The sequence below is a fragment of the Balaenoptera musculus genome, chromosome 3, assembly GCF_009873245.2.
Source record: "Balaenoptera musculus isolate JJ_BM4_2016_0621 chromosome 3, mBalMus1.pri.v3, whole genome shotgun sequence".
Taxonomy (NCBI): domain Eukaryota; kingdom Metazoa; phylum Chordata; class Mammalia; order Artiodactyla; family Balaenopteridae; genus Balaenoptera; species Balaenoptera musculus.
This window is the reverse complement of record NC_045787.1, coordinates 108,997,879-109,017,987: the sequence shown is the minus strand read 5'-3', so window position 1 is coordinate 109,017,987 and position 20,109 is coordinate 108,997,879. Positions and strand designations below refer to the sequence as shown.

General features: G+C 44.3%; 1 protein-coding gene across 1 annotated transcript in view; it reads right to left on the bottom strand.

Moving 5' to 3' along the window:
• Window positions 1-20,109, bottom strand: part of RAD50 (RAD50 double strand break repair protein) — a 244,454-nt gene that overhangs the window by 218,318 nt on the left and 6,027 nt on the right. Inside the window, exon 2 of the mRNA XM_036846296.1 lies at window positions 16,108-16,230. Within this exon, the coding sequence (XP_036702191.1) occupies window positions 16,108-16,230 (123 nt within the window). The remainder of the gene's footprint in view (window positions 1-16,107; window positions 16,231-20,109) is intronic.

Sequence of the window (20,109 nt, the reverse complement as noted above, 5' to 3'; positions counted from 1 at the left end):
TTTTGAGAGGAGCAGGAAAACAGTCCAGTCAACATTTACTGTGTACCTACATTGTGCTAGGTTTTAAAGTTTGAAGGGACAAGAATCTGAGAAAAGAGCAGCTAAGAATAATCCAACCTGGGAAGTACTAATCTACAAATAGCACCACAGGTGCAAGAAACAATTAATTCTGCATGGTGGGATCAGGGAAGGTGATCTAGAGAGGTGACATTTAAGTTGGGCTTTAAAAACGTATTAGGATTTTGATGGGTACAGCTGGGAAGGAATGGCATTCCAAGCAGAAGGAACTGAGTGAGCAAAGGTTACGGTTGGGAGGGGTGGTATGGATAGTTGGTCATGTCGGCTACGGCATGTAGTCAGGCCAGTGGCGCCAGAGCATGGGGTCTGGGAGCAGGGAAAGAGGAAATAAAAGGCAGGCTGTGGTTTATGATAGCCATGGATAAGTGCCATTCAGAGGACCAGCCTGCAGCTTCAGCAGCTGCTAAACCTACCATTCAAGTCAAGGCCCCACCCACTGCCTCCTAGGAAGCTCCCAACCAGTGGCAGATTATGGCAGGGGTGGCAGGGCTTGTCCATTTCTGCTCAAAGTGGGACTCCTCTAATGGGCAATCTTTATGCTGGAGCTTCCCATTGAGCTGACTGAGATGTTCTCAAAGCTGTATCACAGTCAGAGGATCTTCCTTTCCAATCCTCCTTCCTTCCCCCTTCTCCTTTCCCAGGAGGTAGACCTCCACTGCTGGATTGCCCTCTGAAGGCTGCCTTCTCCCTATCTACTCCTGCTCCCTTCCTTTTATCTTTCATAGGCATTACCCCCCAGCCCACAAGTAAATCTCCTGCACTTCAAATTCCATCTTGGTGTCCTCTTCCCAGAGGACCCAAACTGACTGAGAAGGATCCTGGATGAATGCTCAGTATCTGGACTCTGTCTTGTTGGCAAGGAGGAGCCAACAAGAGCTCTTTTAAACAGGGGAAGCCATGATCAGATCTGAATTTTATAAACATTATCTAGCAACAGAGTAAGGAATGAACCAGTGGGGAGGGAACATGGTGGCAAAAGGACCATTTAAAAGGACAGTGCATTTATTGGTACAAGATTTTGACAAGAAGAAACTGGCAGCATCTATAATTTTCTATGTATATACTCTTTAACTCAACAATCCCAATTTTAGAAATCTTACAGAAACGGCAGCACAAATGCATGAAAGTATAAGGAGGAGGATGTTTATAGTAGCCTCATATATATTAGGATGACATCAGAAAACTCCATGTTCATCTGTAGGAAGGAAGATAAAACATGGTACATCCACACAATGGAATAATACCATGTAGCCTTTAAAAAGAATGTAGCAGGTCTCTTTGTACTGTCTTAGAAAGATGTACACATTATATTGCTGTTTGTAAAAAGCTAGTTGCTGAACAAATATACTGCAAGATCCAGTTTTCACAAACAAAATTGTGCATATACATATCTTCTACATGTGCTTGTATAAATAAGTCTAGAGGGGCTTCCCTGGTGGCGCAGTGGTTGGGGGTCTGCCTGCCAATGCGGGGGACGCGGGTTCGAGCCCTGGCCTGGGAGGATCCCACATGCCGCGGAGCAACTAAGCCTGTGTGCCACAGCCACTGAGCCTGCGCGTCTGGAGCCTGTGCTCCGCAACAAGAGAGGCCACGATAGTGAGAGGCCCGTGCACTGCGATGAAGAGTGGCCCCCGCTCGTCGCAACTAGAGAAAGCCCTCGCACAGAAACAAAGACCCAACACAGCCAAAAATAAAATTAATTAATAAAAAAAAAAAAATAAGTCTAGAAGGAGATACATCAACTGTTGATAAAGGTTATTTCTCGGAGTGGAGGGCTTTTACTTTTTACTTTTTATGTTTTTACAAAGTACTAGTAATAGAGAGATTCAGGCTTTTATTTTTATTTAGTTTGGTGTTTTTCTGTACTTACCAATTTTTAAGGTGATAAACATAGTTCATTCCTCTTAAAAGAAAACAAGATTTTAATTTAAAAAGCTCTATGTCCACCTGGAAAAAAATATATAAAAATTCTTCGTATTTCCTATTCAGAGAAAAAAATAACAAAAAGCTCCTAGGATATTTGGGATGTCTGTCAATGCCCTGGTCTAGGTAAACAGGAATTAGAGATGATCTGGAATAGAGCTGAACACAGGGTGGCAAAGACAGAAGTTCCAGAAGAAGCCCAGAGTGCTATCCTGGGTAGTGGGTAGATGACCCACAGAGGAGGGGTGAGTGGGGGAAGGAGACGGAGATGGGATGTGTGCTGAGTGTGCTGGCCTGAGTGTGGAGGCTCAGGCCAGGCCAGGTGGTGTAAACGAGAAGTGATGCTGGCTCCTGTCCCACAGCTAGGAGAGTAGCTGGGGCTAGAAACTTATGACCTAAGAAAGAGTCAAAACTCACCAACAGCACTCACCAATGGATGAAAATGCCAAATATAAACAGGGAAACTGTTAACAACAACAACAAAAAACCCTAGAAAAAACACTGGTGAATGTTATCTGATCTGAATGGAGAAGGACTTTAAATACAAAAGCAAATAGCATTTTAAACGTCTGTCAATATTACAACATTAAAAAACACCAATTCTTTAAAAACAGAACTCACAAACAGAATCAAAAGGCAAGCAAAAACTGGAAAAATATTCACAACATTTACAGAGAGGAAATATCCTTCAAAAAAAAAAAAAAAAAAAAACACAGACCAGTAATGAAAAAAATGGTTCAGAGGAAAACAGAGCATTTTGTATTAATTACAATTTGGTTCAATTACATAAAATGGAAAACAACAGTGGCTTAAACAAGATGGAATTTTATTTCTCTCTCACATTAAAAAAAAGAAAAAAAAGTTCACAGTCAGTTCAGGGTTGATATAGTAACTCCAGGAGTCATTAGCGACTCAGGTTTCTTCCAGCTCATTCTGCCGCATCCATAGGGCACAGCTCTCATGGTCCATGTTGGTTGCTAGAGCTATAGTCATCGTGCCCTCATTTAAGGAAGTAGGATGGAGGAAGGGAGGGTGGATAGAAGGGCACACCCCTCTCCTTTTAAGGAGACTTATTAGAAGTCCCACATGACGATTACATCTCATTGGCCAGAGCTCAGTCACATGGCCATACCTAGCTGCAAGGGAGCCTGGGAAACATAGCCTTTCAGTTGGATGGCAAACGGCTCAGCTAAAAATTGGGTTTTTTTACTAAGAAAGAGGGGGGAGTGGATATTGGAAACAACTAGCAATTTCTAACATACATGTGAACAGAATTCTCAAAAGAAATACAAATGTAAAACTTTTTTAAAGGGTCAACTTTACTAATAAATAAATGTAAAGCAGCCTTCTTATAGGCTTCTCCTGCTAAGATCTTGAAGGGCTGGCCAGACAAGCCATCAGGAGGACACTCAGAAGCTGACAGTCTTAATAACAACCTCCATACAGCGTCCCACAGATAGAGTCCCAGGGTAAGGCCCTTCCACCTGCTGAGTGGCTCCTGGCCTTTCTCCCCAGAGTCTCCCTCCAACCCCAAGTGATGTCAGATTCTATAAACACTGGAAGGTGGAGAAAATTCTGCACCCAGGGATTCTCTAACTCAACTATGGCTACAATTAAATTTTAGGTGTTTTTGAAAGTTCCTTAAAAAGTAATATCCTCATGCAAACTGAATCAGCAGTTTCAGAACTAAAAAGAACCTCTGCTCCTGTGCTTACAGTGTCACAAACCAAGCATGAAAACCGGCCACTAAACATCCATTAATAGGTTTTATCTCAGTGCCCCCTTTCCTCCAAAAACCAAGTAGTCAAATTTGTTCATATGGATGTTTAAATACTTGCATGCTCCCATCTGTGTGCCTGCTTCAGGTGAATCTTATATTCTGATTCGGGAAATGTCTGCCTGGAGTGAGTTGGTCCTCCCATGGGATGACTCCCGGTGGGTAGGGAGGCCCAGAGAGCAGTCTGAGCTCATGAACCCCAGCATCCTTTCCTTAAGCCTTTGCCTGTTGCCAACTTGGCTCCTTAGGAATCTGTCTTAACTCTACAAGCTATCCTTGAGTGTCTGGTATAGGCTCCAGAGCACAGCATTCTTGGCTATCTGTTCTGCTCCAGAACCCTTCTCACATGCGCTGACTCTTCCCCTCCAGGCCTTTGCACAAGCCACTCTCTCCGCCTGGAACATACACTCTGTATTCTTCACCTGGCTAACTTCACCTCATCCTCCAAGACCCCTCAGGTGTCATTGCCTCCAGGGAGCCTTACTGAACTTGCCTCCTCCCCTCAACACCCAAAGGGATTGGGAAGCCCTCCGTATGCTCCCACTAACCTTCTTTGATTGTCTCACCACAGCACATACCACAGTCTTGGTTTCCTGGCCTAACTCTCCCAACAGACTGAAAACCTCTTGAAGGACCTTGACATATTCATGTTGGTTTTACCACAATTCAGCAGAGTGCCTGGCACACAAAGGACACTCAATAAAGTTTTACTGAATGAATGTTTAGGGAATAATTCAGAAAATAGAAAAGAAGTGTCACAAATCCCAAAGCATCAAGTTAACCAAACTTGATGAACATATGTTCATCAAGAACATATGTTCTAGAACATTCTTCCTCTCCTCTTGTCACCCTGGCTCTCCTGCTCCAATAGCAGTCAGGACTGGTAACCTTATGACTGCTCACCTGCTCTTTCCTCGGTCTTCTTCTTTTTCAGGAATCCTCTTAAATTCCACTTCCTCAGGGGCTATCTCTGACCACCTGATCCAAAGTAGTCATTCAGTCACTTGACTACACATCAGTTATTTTAATTTGCTACACATCAGTTATTTTAATTTGCTACACAGCACTCACTGTGTTGCCATTTTATTTATGTGTTTGTTTAATTATTTTCTATCTCCAGCACTAGACCGTAAGCTCCATGTGAGCAGGAACCTTGTCCACAGTTATATGCCCAGCATCTGACGAAGTGTGTGCTATACAGTGGAGTATTCATTAAATGTTTGTTAAATGAATGCATGCTACTGTTAACTGCATTCTGATTTAATTTGATGTTTGCCTTCTCTCTTTGCTCTTGGATTAGGTGCTCCAGAGAAACTGAGAAGGGTCTCCCTCATGGCATTGTAGGGTGAGAGGGGGACCTCAGTTCCCTTCCCAGGCCAAGGTGGGGTATGTTGCCTACCTACAGCTTCCTTGTGATCAGATGCTGAGGAATCTTGGCCCACGTATCTGCAGCCTCCAGATGCTGGAAATGCTCCTCCAGCTTTCTGTGAGAGCAGCTCCAGATGCCTATTGCCCAGACTGACAGAGGAATGTGCTCAGGGCTACTAGCTGGCTTGGCACCCATCAGGAAGCAAGTGCAGTGGCCAGCACACTGAGAACAGAAATCTTCCTTTTCCATATCGCCACCTTGAGAGTACACGTAGCTGCCTGGCTGGGTGCAGAAGCTGGCCCTGCCTCACGTGGCGTGGCAGCGTGGTTCTCTGGCTCTGCTTTAGAACAGCCTTGAGAAGCTGCGGCCTCTGCTCCTGCAGAAATTGCTCTGCCAGCTCAGTGGAGGGCCAGGACTGGAGTCTCTCACCTGTCCCTGGCCCTTCCTTGAAGTCCTTTGGTTTACTGGAAATCATAAACTGTGAGAGACAGCCTTTATCACACTCTGAACAGTGCACTCTTAATGTTTAACGCCAGAGGCTGAAACGACCAGGGACACCGGCCTCCTGGTTACTCCCAGTGACTGATATTTGCACCTGGTAATTGAGGTCAGATTTGCTTCTCTTAAGTCACGTGGTTTGCTTCAAGGCAGGAAGACGTTGGGGCCACTTGTTGCAAAGGAACCAGGAGGTGATCACAGAAACGCTGCAAACCAGCTTTGGCAGCAAAGGCCATGCTTCCCAAGGAGCCAGCCCTGGGAGCATGGAGCTGAGCTGGTAAATGACCCACGTGGGGTCTAAACCCCAACATTTGACTCAGAGCAAGCTTAGGATACTTTTCTTCCCTCTAAGATAGCTGCTAAATGGAGTCAACTTTGAATCCTTGCTGGAATAGAGCGGGACATTAACTAATTAACAAGCTAATTAAACATACTGAATAGGCCACCCAGAAGATTCTGGTCACTTAAGGGTCTCCAAATCACAGTACAGGCCCCACCCTGTCCAGACACCCTAATCTTGCTCCAGAATTTGCTTGACCTCAGGTATTTATCTCCTGGTTGTCATGGAAGCAGCTCAGATAAACAGCAACATAGCCAACCTGGCTTCTCTGCCAGCCTCGGGTCCTTCTGAGCATGGTGATGCTCCCTGGTGGCCACTGGCGGTCCTGCCCGCTGGGCTGGACGCAGCCCTACAACATCTCATGCCTGACGCCTCTTTCAGGGGGCCTCTTGAGGCACACAATAGGTGCTCAATAACTGCTTGTTGAATGAAGAATCCCCCAGGGCGTATGCTGGCTCTCAGGCTTCAAGGCTCCTTAGATAATCCTTCAGTGGCTGCTGTGGCTGTAGCAGATCCACCCCTACATGGGTCACCCAGGGACTGCAGGCCATGCTGAACATGGCCACTCATCTCCTCAAGTGACCCAGTTGGCCCACAGGCCACTTCCTCTGCTCCCAGAACCAGGTGGATACAGACCTGTGAGGAAGGAGTCAGCTGTGGCCAGGCAACTCGGCTGGAGGGCAGACAGGGACAATGTCTGGCCACACTTGCACTGGATGCCACGCACCACAGTGAGAGTGGCAGAAGACCCCCCCACCTGCGTGCCAGTGGAACGTCACCCTCACTGTCTGCGTGTCCACCTGAGGACGGAGCACACTCTCAACAGAACGACCCTCGAGGACGGACAGCTGGCCTCAAGAGGACACTACAAGGGAACTAAGAGAGAAGCCACTGTCCCCACAGACCCTGAAATGGCTACCAAAGGAAGAGCCACAGTGTTCTCAGGAAAGTTTCTAAAGTGGGACAGATTCTCCCCTCTGTGACACACAGAAAGGGGGTTGGGGGATAGACCAGATTACCTGATCTCTCAAGGCCACCAAAGTCAACCACCGCCCTGTTTAGGGAGGCAGTACAGGGCTGAGTGTGGACTGTGGAACTGGACCTGTGAAGCCCAGGTCTGCTGCATGAAAGCAGTGTAGCTTAGGCATCATCTAACCTCTGTTTCTTCATTTGGTCATTATGTGAATTAAAGAAGATAATATACATAAAACTTTCAGTATAAAACCCTCAATACATTTTCACTATATAACTATTTTTTCTCTCAAGAACACTGAACTAAACAGAAAAGAAACAGGGAAATAAATGGCATGGCATTACACATCAGCAGAAACTTGATTACCCACCCCAGATAACAGAAATGACTGCAAATAATAGTACAGCAAAGACAGGGTTGAGCTTTCTGGCTCAGTCATTCTAGGCTCCTGAGTCATGGCAGATGCACGGCCTACATGAAGCTGAGCCACAGGTGAAAGCTGTTTCCACCCACAGACTAGTGGAGCCCACTGATATGCTTAATAAGAATGACAAGGATGATAAAAAATAGCGACCATGGGCCACGCACATGCTAAACAGTTCACACAGGTTATTTTATTTAATTCAAACTGCAAATCTGTGAGGTAGGTTGTTCTTGTTCCCATTTTACAGATGTAGAAACTGAGAGGTGAAGAAGCTGAATAATTTCCCAAGTACACCCCCCACTCACCTGTGTACACACACAAAGAAGCAGAACTGGGATTCAAACCCAGGCCTAACTGACTGTGGACTTCTCCAGTGTGCTATACCATCTCAAGCAAAATTCTAAGAGTTGTCCATACCCTGGGAAAACCCACTTGGGTAGTCCTTAAGTCTACTTTTCTAGGAGCAAGGGCCACAACTGTGTATCTAAGACCAATGGGAGCAGTCCTCAGGTGACAGTGTGACTAGGGCAGATGGAAAGGGCATCTGCCACTCCTGACCCACAGGGCAAAAGTCAGGCTTGTTTTTCCAAAGGGTCTTAGGGAGACTCCTCCCACACCCAGTTTGCTGCAGGAGTAAGGGCCCAGCTTTGCTCAGGGACAGAGAGTTCTAGAGTACCCACCTGCCAACTGCATGTTTGCACCTGTCCCCTCCCCACTCCAGGTTCAGTCTCTGTTGCCCTGGGGAGGGGGCAGGGGGTGGTGCAGGGTCTGGCCAACACCAGGCATGGGTGGGGAATGGGGAAGAGGAGCGCTGGAAGCACACCACCCCCAGCCCCACTCCGCCTCTCAGAAAACAAAGAAGGAGGCTCCCTGCCTCTGCTACCATGGATGCCCCTCCCTGAGGGGCTCTTAATGCCCAAGACTGATGGTCCTATGCACTGAGGAAGCCCTGTCCCCCAATCCCCTACAACAGCCGGAACCAGCTGCCAAAGGATTAGACTCAGAACTGTTTCTGTATATTAACCTTTTCTCCTGGAGACCAAAGTGAATCCTGGGGAGGGAGCACTGGCCTGGGACTCCATGAGCCATGGTTCCTATTTCCAGATTTGCCTCTAACTCTCCACATGACCTTAGGCAAGTCACCTGACCTCCCTGGTCTAGAATTTCCTTCCTGTTAAATGGGAATAATTACATATAATCATCATTGTAGCTGCCATTCACTGAGGTATTACCCTGAGCCAGGCCCTATGCTCGATGCGTCATCACATTCATCCTCAGAGTATCCTTTGAGGTAGGTACTATTTTCATTCCCGTTTTCAGGAAACTGTGGAGGAACAGGAAAGTTACGGGACATGCCCACAGTCACACAGTTAGTAAAGGTGGATCTGGCTCTCAGGACCATGTCTGTTTTTCTAAGCTTTGCACCACTGTGACATACAGTTACTTTATAAAGATCAAGGACAGTTGTAAAAATGTTTGAAAGCAAAAAAAAAAAAAGGGGGGGTGGCTTCAAAATACAAATATAAATCACAACCCCCTGGACATCACTTAAGGTATAATCCTAACCCCCTGAAGCACATTCTGTGGAACCTGTCCACAGAATCAGAGACCTCCAAAATGGGAAAGACCCTCAATTAGCCATTTTTTTTCTCCCTCCTTCCCTTTGAGCAAGAATGTCATGACTAGCCAAATTCTACAGGTGAGACCAGAAAGGTCAAGCGAGGGTGACCAACTTAGGCCCTCAGCTGGCAGGTTAGGAGGGAGACAGAACCAGGATTTGTGGCTCCTAGAAGAGGGGACAGTGATGATAAAAGGCCCATTTTTTTGTCAAGGTGGAGCCCCTCCAACCAGAATTTAAACATTTTAACATAATATTCAAGTACACCTTTTCTAACCTTAAAAACAAATTTTATTTCACTACAAAGCTGGTCAATATTGAGTTCTGAATGTAGTTGTCCTCTCTCTCCTGGCAAAGCTCTGTATCAGATAGGGCTCACAATTGCAAACAACAGAACAAATGGTGGTTAATACTGCCAGAAGAGGGTCTATACAGAAGGATACTGAGATGTGCAGGATCTGGGAGACCTGCAGATTTAGAGGCCAACCAGCCAGGAACAATGCCTCAACCACACCTTAGAGCTGGGCCAAGAACAAAATCTTACCTTCCTACAGTGCCCTGCAAGGCCAGCCCCTCCTCCCACTCTTCTCCTGGCTCCCTGGTGCACCTGCCTCCTTCCTGCCCTGCCAGCAATCCCAACTCAGGGTTATGGACATGGTGTTCCCTCTTCCTGGAACACAGACAGTCACATTGCTTGCTCCCTGGCTTCACCCAGATTTCTGCTCAAAGACCCCCTCCTTAGAGAAGTCTTCCTGGACTAGCCTGTCACTTTAACCCCTTTCCCTGCTTGACTCTTACTCATAGCACCTACTGCTCCCAGATACTCTATAAAGTATTGCCTGTCTCCTGGATCAGACTGCAAACTCCATGAGGGCAGGCTGTTTTGTTTGCTGCTCTAAGCCCACAGGCTGATAACTTTTAGGTGCTTAACTATTTGCTGAATACTTTATAAAGGAATAAACAAAGGAATGAATGGAAAACTTCAATACAAACCAAGTCCTCACATTCTCCTGCCCGAGCTGGAGGATTAGGGTAGCAGCAAGAGTCAACTTGTGTTGTGGCTGCAGCTGTGCTGTCACCCTGCCCGGACCTCGATCTGCCCTGCAGCTCCCACTTTGGAGGGAAGACATGCCTGAGGACCTGTAGCTCCAAAACTCCCCTGGCAATCTCTGCAGCTCTCGGAACTTGTCCAGACTGTTGCTGTGCAGACCATGAAGGCCTGGCTGGGTTCCTGCCCCTGCTTTCCCAGGGCCTCAGATAGGCTGGGAAGTGACTTTACCCAAAGTCCCCTTTCTCCCCTAGATGGGATCAGCCCAGGGAGTGACACTAACAAAAAAATGCAGTCATGTATAGATTCAGAGGGTCACATGAGGTCAGAGTTGGGGGAAGCCTTGGTGATCCGGAGACCAGCCTGTGTTCTGCAGATAACGCAGGCCAGTGCAGGGGCAGGTGTGTGTGTGGACTCTGGGGTCTGGCAGATCCAACCTCCACCAGCCATGTGATTTTGGAGAATCTTTTGAAAAGACAGTATTTGAAAAACACTGCTTTCCTCAGGTGTAAAATGGAAATAAATGTCCCTACTTTATACAGTAAGCTTGTCCTCCTGCTCAAAAGTCTTTCCTTCCTATTCTTTATGATATTTAAAGTGAAACTCCTTGGCTTGACAGTCAAATCCCACCACCACCAAAATCCAGTCAACCCAGTGTACCGGGTATGGTCCCTCCACTCCCTGTGAAACTCCTGCTCTCACATCTGTGTACCTGTAGCCTTCTTCTTCTTCTCTCCTACCTGAGCCTACCAAAGCCCAGGGGCAAGCTTCACGAAGTCTCCCCTGACATGGGCTTTTCTGGGCACTCACTGGTGTTAAGTATTGCATGTTAACAGATAGGAATAAAGTTTTGACTCTCCAACCAGAATGTGGGATCCTTGAGGGCACAAGGATCAAGAGATCCTTGATGGTCTCTTCTCTTATGATGTCCCCCCCAACCAGAACGTGGGATCCTTGAGGGCACAAGGATCAAGAGATCCTTGATGGTCTCTTCTCTTATGATGTCCCCCACAACCAGGCATTAAATAATACATAAAAATTCCTGCTGACTGACTCACCTGAAGTTAGAATTCAGTTAAAATGCTCCCAAATGCGACCTCTATTACCCAAGGGAAGGAAAATAAAGATATAAAAATAAATTGGAGACAAATTCAAATCATTCCTATTTCTGCATACTTGGTGTGGAAAAAAAAACCCACCTCTACCTCCAGCCCAGACTTGACAAGTAAAGGAACTCCCTGAAAACAATGCATAGAATAAATCACAAGTACTAGTCTCACTTAAAGACTTCAGGAAGGAAAACACAGTTAAACTGAAAACTGTTAACTGGTGTTTAAAAAAAAAAAACACAACAAACAGCAGGAATGTTTTTAGGACCATGTCTCTCAGAGTCCCTTAGGGGCTGATTCACCCTTCAACATATTCTTCTCAACACCTGCTTTTACTAAAAACCAACAGCCCAACACCAGAGCTTTGTGAGTCAGAAGCAGAGTGAAAGTGGACACAGAAGCACTCAGCTATGAAGAACATCACCCAGATAACAAGCAATAGCTACACTAAGTATGACTGCCCAGTGCCCTGTGGCCATGAGCGTAGGCCCTGGCGAAGCTGAACCAACATCACCCCAGACTCTCCTCCTGCCTTGTTCCTCTCTCTGATCCATGCCTCCACTTCCCCCACCCACTTGCTAAATACATCTGGAAAAAGGTACTTGCACAACCCTCCACCCAAACTAATTCTACATTATTTCAAGTGAGACCTAAGGACCAATACATATTTCTTTCTTGTGTTTTTTTAAGCAAGAATATTAAAAGACAGAGCTTAGAAAACTCAAGTGATAATGGAGAAGAATTAGATCTACTACCTTTTGATTTTAACCTCATATTAGATAGATAATCTTTTTGAATGCAGTTCTACATCTACACATAGAAACTGTCCCTTTAAATGTCAAACATCAACTTAGTTCTCTTCCTTTCTCAGATTTTTAAAAACAGGACTTGGTCACTACAGCTTACAGAGTCATAAAACACAGTCCACACAAAACCTGTACACAAAAATGCTCATTGCAGCATTTTTCATAATAGCCAAAACATGGAAATAACCCAAACGTCCATCAAATGATGAATGAATAAACAAAATGTGGTATCCCCATATAATGGAATATTATTTGGCAAAGAATAGGAATGGAGTACTGACACATGCTACAACATGGATGTACCTTGAAAACATCATGCCAAGTGCAAGAAGCTAGACACAAAATACCACATATTGTATGGTTCTATTTATATGATCCAGGATAGTCAAATCTATAGGGACACAAAGTAGATTAGTGGTTGCCAGGGGCTGGGGAAATGGGGAGATTGGGGAGGTGATAATTTAGGGGTACAGTTTCTTTTTGGGGTAATGAAAATGTTCTAAATTGACTTTGGTGATGAATGCACAATTCTGTGAACATCCTAAAAACCACTGAATTGTACATTTTAAATGGAATTGCATGGTATGAGAAATATATCTCAATAAAGCTGTTTTAAAAAAAAGAGGACATGACCTAAATATAAGACATGACACCATAAAACTCCTAGAAGAGAACACAGGCAAAAGATTCTCTGACATAGATCGTACTGATGTTTTCGTAGGTCTCCCAAGGCAATAGAAATAAAAGCAAAAATAAACAAATGGGACCTAATCAAACATAAGCTTTTGCACAGCAAGGAAACCATAAGCAAAACAAAAAGATGGCCTATGGACTGGGAGAAAATATTTGCAAATGATGCAACCAACAAGAGCTTAATTTCCAAAATATATAAACAGCTCATACAACTCAATAACAAAGAAAAATTAACAACACAACTGAAAAATGGGCAGAAGACCTAAATAGATATTTCTCCAAAGAAGACATACATATGACCAATAGGCACATGAAATGATGCTCATCATTGCTAATTATCAGAGAAATGTAAATCAAAACTACCATGAGGTACCACCTCACACTGGTCAGAATGGCCATCATTAAAAAGTCTACAAATAACAAATGCTGAAGGTGGGGGTGTAGAAAAGGGAACCCTCCTACACTGTTGGTGGGAATGTAAATTGGTGCAGCCACTATGGAAAACAGTATGGAGACTCCTCAGAAAACTAAAATAGAGTTGCCATATTATCCAGCAATCCCATTCCGGGGCATATATCCAGACAAAACTATAATTAGAAAAATATATGCACCCTTATATTCATAGCAGCACTATTCACAATAGTCAAGACATGGAAGCAACCTAAATGTCCGTCAACAGATGAATGGATAAAGAACATGTAGTATGTATATACAATGGAGTATTACTCAGCCATAAAGAATAAAATAATGCCATTTGCAACAACATGGATGGACCTAGAGATTATCATACTAAGAGAAGTAAGTCAGAAGGAGAAAGACAAATACCATATGATATCACCTACATGTGGAATCTAAAATACGACACAGGGCTTCCCTGGTGGCGCAGTGGTTAGGAATCCACCTGCCAATGCAGGGGACATGGGTTCGAGCCCTAGTCCAGGAAGATCCCACATGCCGTGGAGCAACTAAGCCCGTGTGCCACAACTACTGAGCCTGCATTCTAGAACCCGTGAGCCACAACCACCGAGCCCGCGTGCCACAACTACTGAAGCCCGCACGCCTAGAGCCCGTGCTCCGCAACAAGAGAAGCTACCGTAATGAGAAACCCATGCACCGCAATGAAGAGTAGCCCCGCTGGCCACAACTAGAGAAAACCCGCACGCAGCAACGAAGACCTAACGCAGCCAAAAATAAATAAATAAATAAATTTATAAAAAAATAAAATAAAATAAACCTTATTAAAAAAAATAAAATAAAATACGACACAAATGAACATATCTACGAAACAGAAACAGACTCACAGTCATAGAAAACAGACTTGTGGTTGCCAAGGTGGAGGGGGGATGGGAGAGGGAACGACTGGGAGTTTGGGATTAGCAGATGCAAACTATTATATATAGAGTGTACTAACAACAAGGTCCTACTGTATAGCACAGGGAACTATATTCAATATCCTGTGATAAACCATAATGGAAAAGAATATGAAAAAGAAAATATATACGTGTAACTGAATACATTGCTGTACTTTGCTGTATAGCAGAAATTAACACAACATTTTAAACCAACTATACTTCAATAAAGTTTTTTAAAAAAGAGGACATGGAAAAAATACCCCACAATCTCAAGTTAGTGACTGTTGTTTGTGAGAGTGACTATTGTATAAGTCTATCAGTTTGAAACATCCAGAGTTAATGTGTCCTTGAGGCTATTTGTCCTGAGTGGCCTGAGAATAAGTGCCCCAAAGCAGTGCTCAGAAAGGTCCCACAGAACAAAGGACAGCTTTTCTTTCACTGACCACAGTTTTAACTGTAATATTTTAAAACATTCAGATATCAGCAGGTACTTATGAGTGACCTGGTTTATAAAATAGTTGATTTTGACAATTTAGACTTGGGTTGCATCAGTTACTAGAACTAGGCTGAGACAGAGTTATGCTCAGGGAGTTTAGGGTTTGTCAGTGTCTTCATCCTCAAACAAGTCACCGAACATCCTGGGTACAGAGGAAGAATTTTCAAATTTTTGAAATCAAACTTTTCCAATTTATGGAGGTTACAGGTTCTTCAAATGAACAATTAAACTACCTTGCATCAATTGGTACACATAATGATGCACATAAGGCAAACAGTAATAAAGGCAAATTTTACCAGTGTGTGCCAACAATTCAGGTTAAATAAAATAAGAAAGAAAAATAATATTGTGTAAAATCAGGATAGTAAATTTAGAGATGAGGGTTGTTTGGGAATTATAATGTGGTTTCCCATTAATTTCACTTTGTTCCTTTTTCAGTCTACAAGAACAAATATAATTCATCTTCTACCCATAGGTGGTCAGCCTAATTTTCTGATAAGAGGCAAGAGCTACAGAGACCTTGGGCTGCCCCTCTGGCTTGCTACATTTTAGCTCTGTAAGTAATCTAATCTCTGAATTTTGGTTTCCATATTTGTAACAAAAGAATTATATCACCTATTTGACCAAGTTTTTGTGGAGATTGAATAAGATGTAAACTGTGGAGCATGGTGCCTAATGCACAGAGGCTTGTGGCAAAGCTGGCACAGGCTGGGTGAAGGTGGGGATCATCAAGTTCCTCGCAAAAAAAGACTTGCGACACTGAGGGAAGATGTCAGAGAAACTTTGTCAGGCAGGGCCCTAAAGGGTTGCAGGTAAGGGAAGGACACCACCAAACCCAGAAGATGCTGATAATCAAGGAAGGCTTTTGCTAGACCCCTCATTAGAATGCCAAGAAGTGGTGTAGTTGCCCTTAGCATTAAGGACAGAAAGTACCCTTATTCCCAAATATAAAACTTAGAATTAGTGTCTATTGAGGGTAAAGCTAACAAATAGGATTGAAACAGAATATAAACAATCTCCACTCAAATTGCTCAGATTACAACACTAATGGGGAGTCTTAGGATCGATAAACTAGAGCTGTGAAATTACCAGCTGTGGGATGAGAGGGAAGATCAGATGCAGAAGCCCTCCAAGGGGGCTGCAAAGTCAGGGCAAGCAGACAGAAACCCTGGGCCCTGCTGGGCCAGGGATGGCTCTCCAGCAGTACACGAACAGTCCACCCTATGAGCAACTGGAAGAAGGCCAACAAAGTCCACACAAATAACACCTCATATTTCTGGCTTACCACACACTTGCTGAATTAAAGGGACTGTCTGGGTGGGTACCACCTCCTAGGATGACAAAAGGGGACAGGCCCAAGGAGCAGAAGGGAAGGGACACCACACTCACACTGCAGAGGATGGCCCCCTTGCCCTGCATCCCCTCTGCAACATTCTAGTAATACTTCTGGTTTCACTGCTATTGTTTTTTTGTTTTTATAAACAAACTGTGAAAATCAACAAACTACCTCAACATCAAACATGTGTGATTTGCACCAATTCCTACACACGCACACACAAAAACCAAATAATGTAGAACAAATAAGAGAAAAACTCTGGTCAACCTCTAAGCTCACCCATGGCTGGTGGCCGGCATTCTTGTCCTCAGGAGGAGGGAGTCCATTTTCTTGTTTCTCGGCGGCCTCACGACTGCCTGCAGTGCAGGGAAGTCCAGGGCCTGCTGCCATCTGCAGGCAAAACAGAAAAAACACAAGTTATGGCTCAAATCACCCACCTGAAGCCCCCAACCTGGGCCTGTCCCCAGGCAGCTGGAAGACCTGGGTTCTGTCCGGGTGTAAGAAACAGGAGAACTCACTCAGTTCTGTGTTTGGGACCCCCCCCCCCACAGAGTTGTGACAGACATAGTAGAAGTTCTAAATGATCAAGGGCTCAAGTATTTCTTTTATTTTTTTAAAATAAATTTATTTATTTATTTATTTTTGGCTGCATTGGGTCTCTGTTGCTGCACGCTGGCTTTCTCTAGTTGCGGTAAGCGGGGGCTACTCTTCGTTGCGGTGCACGGGCTTCTCATTAAGGCGCCTTCTCTTGCTGCAGAGCACGGGCTCTACAGTGCAGGGTCAGTAGTTGCGGCACACGGGCTTAGTTGCTCTGTAGCATGTGGGATCTTCCCAGACCAGGGCTCGAACCCGTGTCCCCTGCATTGGCAGGCGGATTCTCAACCACTGCGCCACCAGGGAAGTCCTCAAGTATTTCTTAACAACAGCAGCAAACCCTTACACATGTGCCAGACATTGCTCTGAATGACTTACATTTATTAACTCATTTAATCCTCATAGAAATAGGTGAGGGACTTCCCTGGTGGCGCAGTGGATAAGACTCCTTGCTCCCAGAGCAGGGGGCCCGGGTTCGATCCCTGGTCAGGGAACTAGATCCCATATGCATGCCACAACTAAGAGTTCACATGCCACAAATAAGGAGTTGGTGAGCCACAACTACGGAGCCCTGGAGCTGCAACTAAGGACCCAGCAAGCTGCAACTAAGGAGCCCACCTGCCTCAACTAAAACCCAGAGCAACCATAAATAAATAAATATTTTTTAAAAAATAGGTGAATGTTTTAGGAGGTCTCTGCCAATTTGCCTGATTATTGAGTTAGGCTGAATAATTAAAATGAAAACCTTCATAAAACCTGATTTCAAAGAAGGGTCAAATATGAGAACTCTGTGAGAGATTCTGAGCATCCTCCAGATCAGTCATTCTCTGAATATTTATCAAGTGCCTGTTGTGCACCAGACACTGCTCTAGAACCTGGGAATAGCGGCATGGACACAAAAGACAAAGTCCCTGCTCTCACAGAGCTTCCATTCTGGTGGAGGGGGGCCACAACAGAAGAGGTGATAAATGTTGTACAGAAGAAAAAGCAGGGTAAAGGGGCTAGAGAGTGATGACAGTGCTGCTAATATTCATTCATTTATTCATTCGTTCCCAAGTGCTTATTAACCATCTACCACAAGTAGGCACTATGCTGGGATGCAATGATGGGCCAAAAATAGACATGGCCCCTGCCTGTAAGGGCTACTTACTCACACATATGATCACCTAAATAAATGCGAAGATGTTAACTCATGGTAGGTGTGATAGCAGAATGGCACAGGTCCCAAAGAGAGCATCCTAGGGAGCTCAGAAGCCTGGGATGGAGTGGGAGGAGGACAAGCATCCTTGGTAAAAAGCAGACCATGTGCAAAGGCTGGATCACAGGCAACAAACCAGAGGCAGAGTCGGGAGAGAGGAGGCAGATGGAGGTGGAGAAGGGATGTGGCCTCTTGCACAGCACTCCCAGCCACAAGATGTCCTTATCCTCTAAGAACTGGAGCACCACACAAGGGCCTTAGGCAGAGGAGTAAGATGGTTGGATGCGTGTGTTTTTAAAAGATTACACTATGTGGTAGGCTGAATAATGGGCCCGCCAAAGATGATGATGTCTGAATCCCCGGAAGCTATGAATATATCTCCTTACATGACAAAAAGGACATTGCAGATGTGATTAGGTTAAGGATCTCGAAATGGGGAGATTGTCCAGGTGGGCCCAATGTAATCACAAGTGTCCTTATAAGAGGGACACAAAGAGAGATTCAACTACAGATGAGTGTGTCAGAGTGATGCAGTGTGAGAAAGACTTGTTAGTTTTAAAGGTGGAGGAAGGGTCCATGAGCCAAGGAATGCAGGAAGCCTCCAGAAGCTGGAAAAGTCAACAAAATGATTCTCCTCCAGTCTTCAAAAGGAAAAGAGCCCTTCTGAAACCTTCAGAACTGTAAAATAATAAATTTGGATTGTTTCAAGCTACTAATTTTGTGTTCGTTTGTTACAGCAAAAACAGGAGACTAATACACGCTGGTTTTTGTAAAACAAAGGCTAGAGGTTATGGGAAGGGGAGGCAGGGACCAGCTGGAGGTCACTGTGTCATCCAGACAAGAGATGTGAGAGCTTGAACCACAGCGGTGGCAGTGAGGTGGAGAGGAGCTGAAGGACCCCAGGAGGGGAGGAGTCGGCCAGTCAAGTTCCATACATTATTGGAATGCAGCAGCAGGCCTTCTTTAGGCTCAGGACCTGCCTGGCTCACCCTGGGCAGCGCCTACCACCCTTTGTAGAAGGAGGAAGCTTGCACTAGGGCTGTAAGACCACCTCCAAATAGAGACACCATTTGCTCACTTAACAGGGACCTGCCAACCCCTTTCCCACAAAGGAGTCCAGGGATTTCCAGGAACACGCTCTAAGAACTAACACTCTCGGAATTTCTACTAGGAAAAAAGTAGCAATTGTTTCTGCCAAGCGTTAGGCCTTGCAGTGAACTTTTTTTTCTTCCTAAGGGAGATTTTGTAATCCTGGAAAGGAGGCGTCTAAATTTAAATATACCTATCTTCAACCCAGGTGAAACAGAACCATGACTATATGTAACATGTAGAAATTTCATGGTCAGTAGCATAATGCAGAAGTTAAAGAAAGATAATAAAGGAGAAACTAGGAGAACCTCTCTCAGCGTTTCCTCCATTGCTATTTAATGATTCAGACCTGCTGAAAAAGTGGGATCCTAATTTGGGCCAGCCTAAAAGGGCTATTGAGAAGAAGAGGGAATAAAAATTATTTCAAAGAAGTTTAGATATATTCTATTTTACTCCAAAAGTATAAATATATACCCACCAAGACAATACCTTGGAGGATACTGAAGGGTGACAAGAAAGTCTTGTCATCCTCCCATGGCTTTGCAGGAGGCCACAGGGACCTAACTGGATTCTAGGAGCATATAAGGACCCAGGAATGCCTGCAGATGGCAAAATACCAGGCAGTCCTGTTAAGGTTAGGACACGTTAATTTAAAAATAGTTATATGTTTAAATTGTTTTTCTGTTGACAAAAGTGACATATGTTTATTAGTGGAAAACACAAAAATTTCCTGTACTCCCAACAGTCCAGAGATAACTTATCTGTAAATACTTCTTCCAATTTTTCACACACAAACACACACACAGGCATACACACATACACACTTTCTTTTTAACAACATTAGGATACTGTGTATATTTTTCTTTTGCAACCAGCTTTGTTTTATTTAACAGTATATAATTTTTCCATGTCATTAGATATACTTTAATAGTTGGCACTATTCTATCACTATTTCCCATGGTATCAAAATCACTTAACTAATCCCTTATTGGTAGACAACGGAGTGGTTTCTAACTTTATGATAACGGAAGTCACACTGGGAGGAACAGCCCCATGTATAAGAACACCTCCCCATTTAAAATCTGTGTCTGAAGCTCAGATTATTTCTTAGGGTTGTGTTTCACACCTTTCAGTCATCCATACATCAACATTATGATTTTGCCATAATTAAATGTCATCTGTACTGTACTTAACATTTCTCTTTAAATCAACTCATTTTTGCCCTTAAATAAAGGTGTTTTAAAAGCAAACCTTATTTACTATTGTAAATGGAAAACCAGCATCAAGTGTCATAAATGAAGGCAGTCACAATAAATAAATACAATGGAAAACACAACAGTGTCATGAAAATACAGTTGATATTGCTATCCCTTTGCTCATCCTTTTAT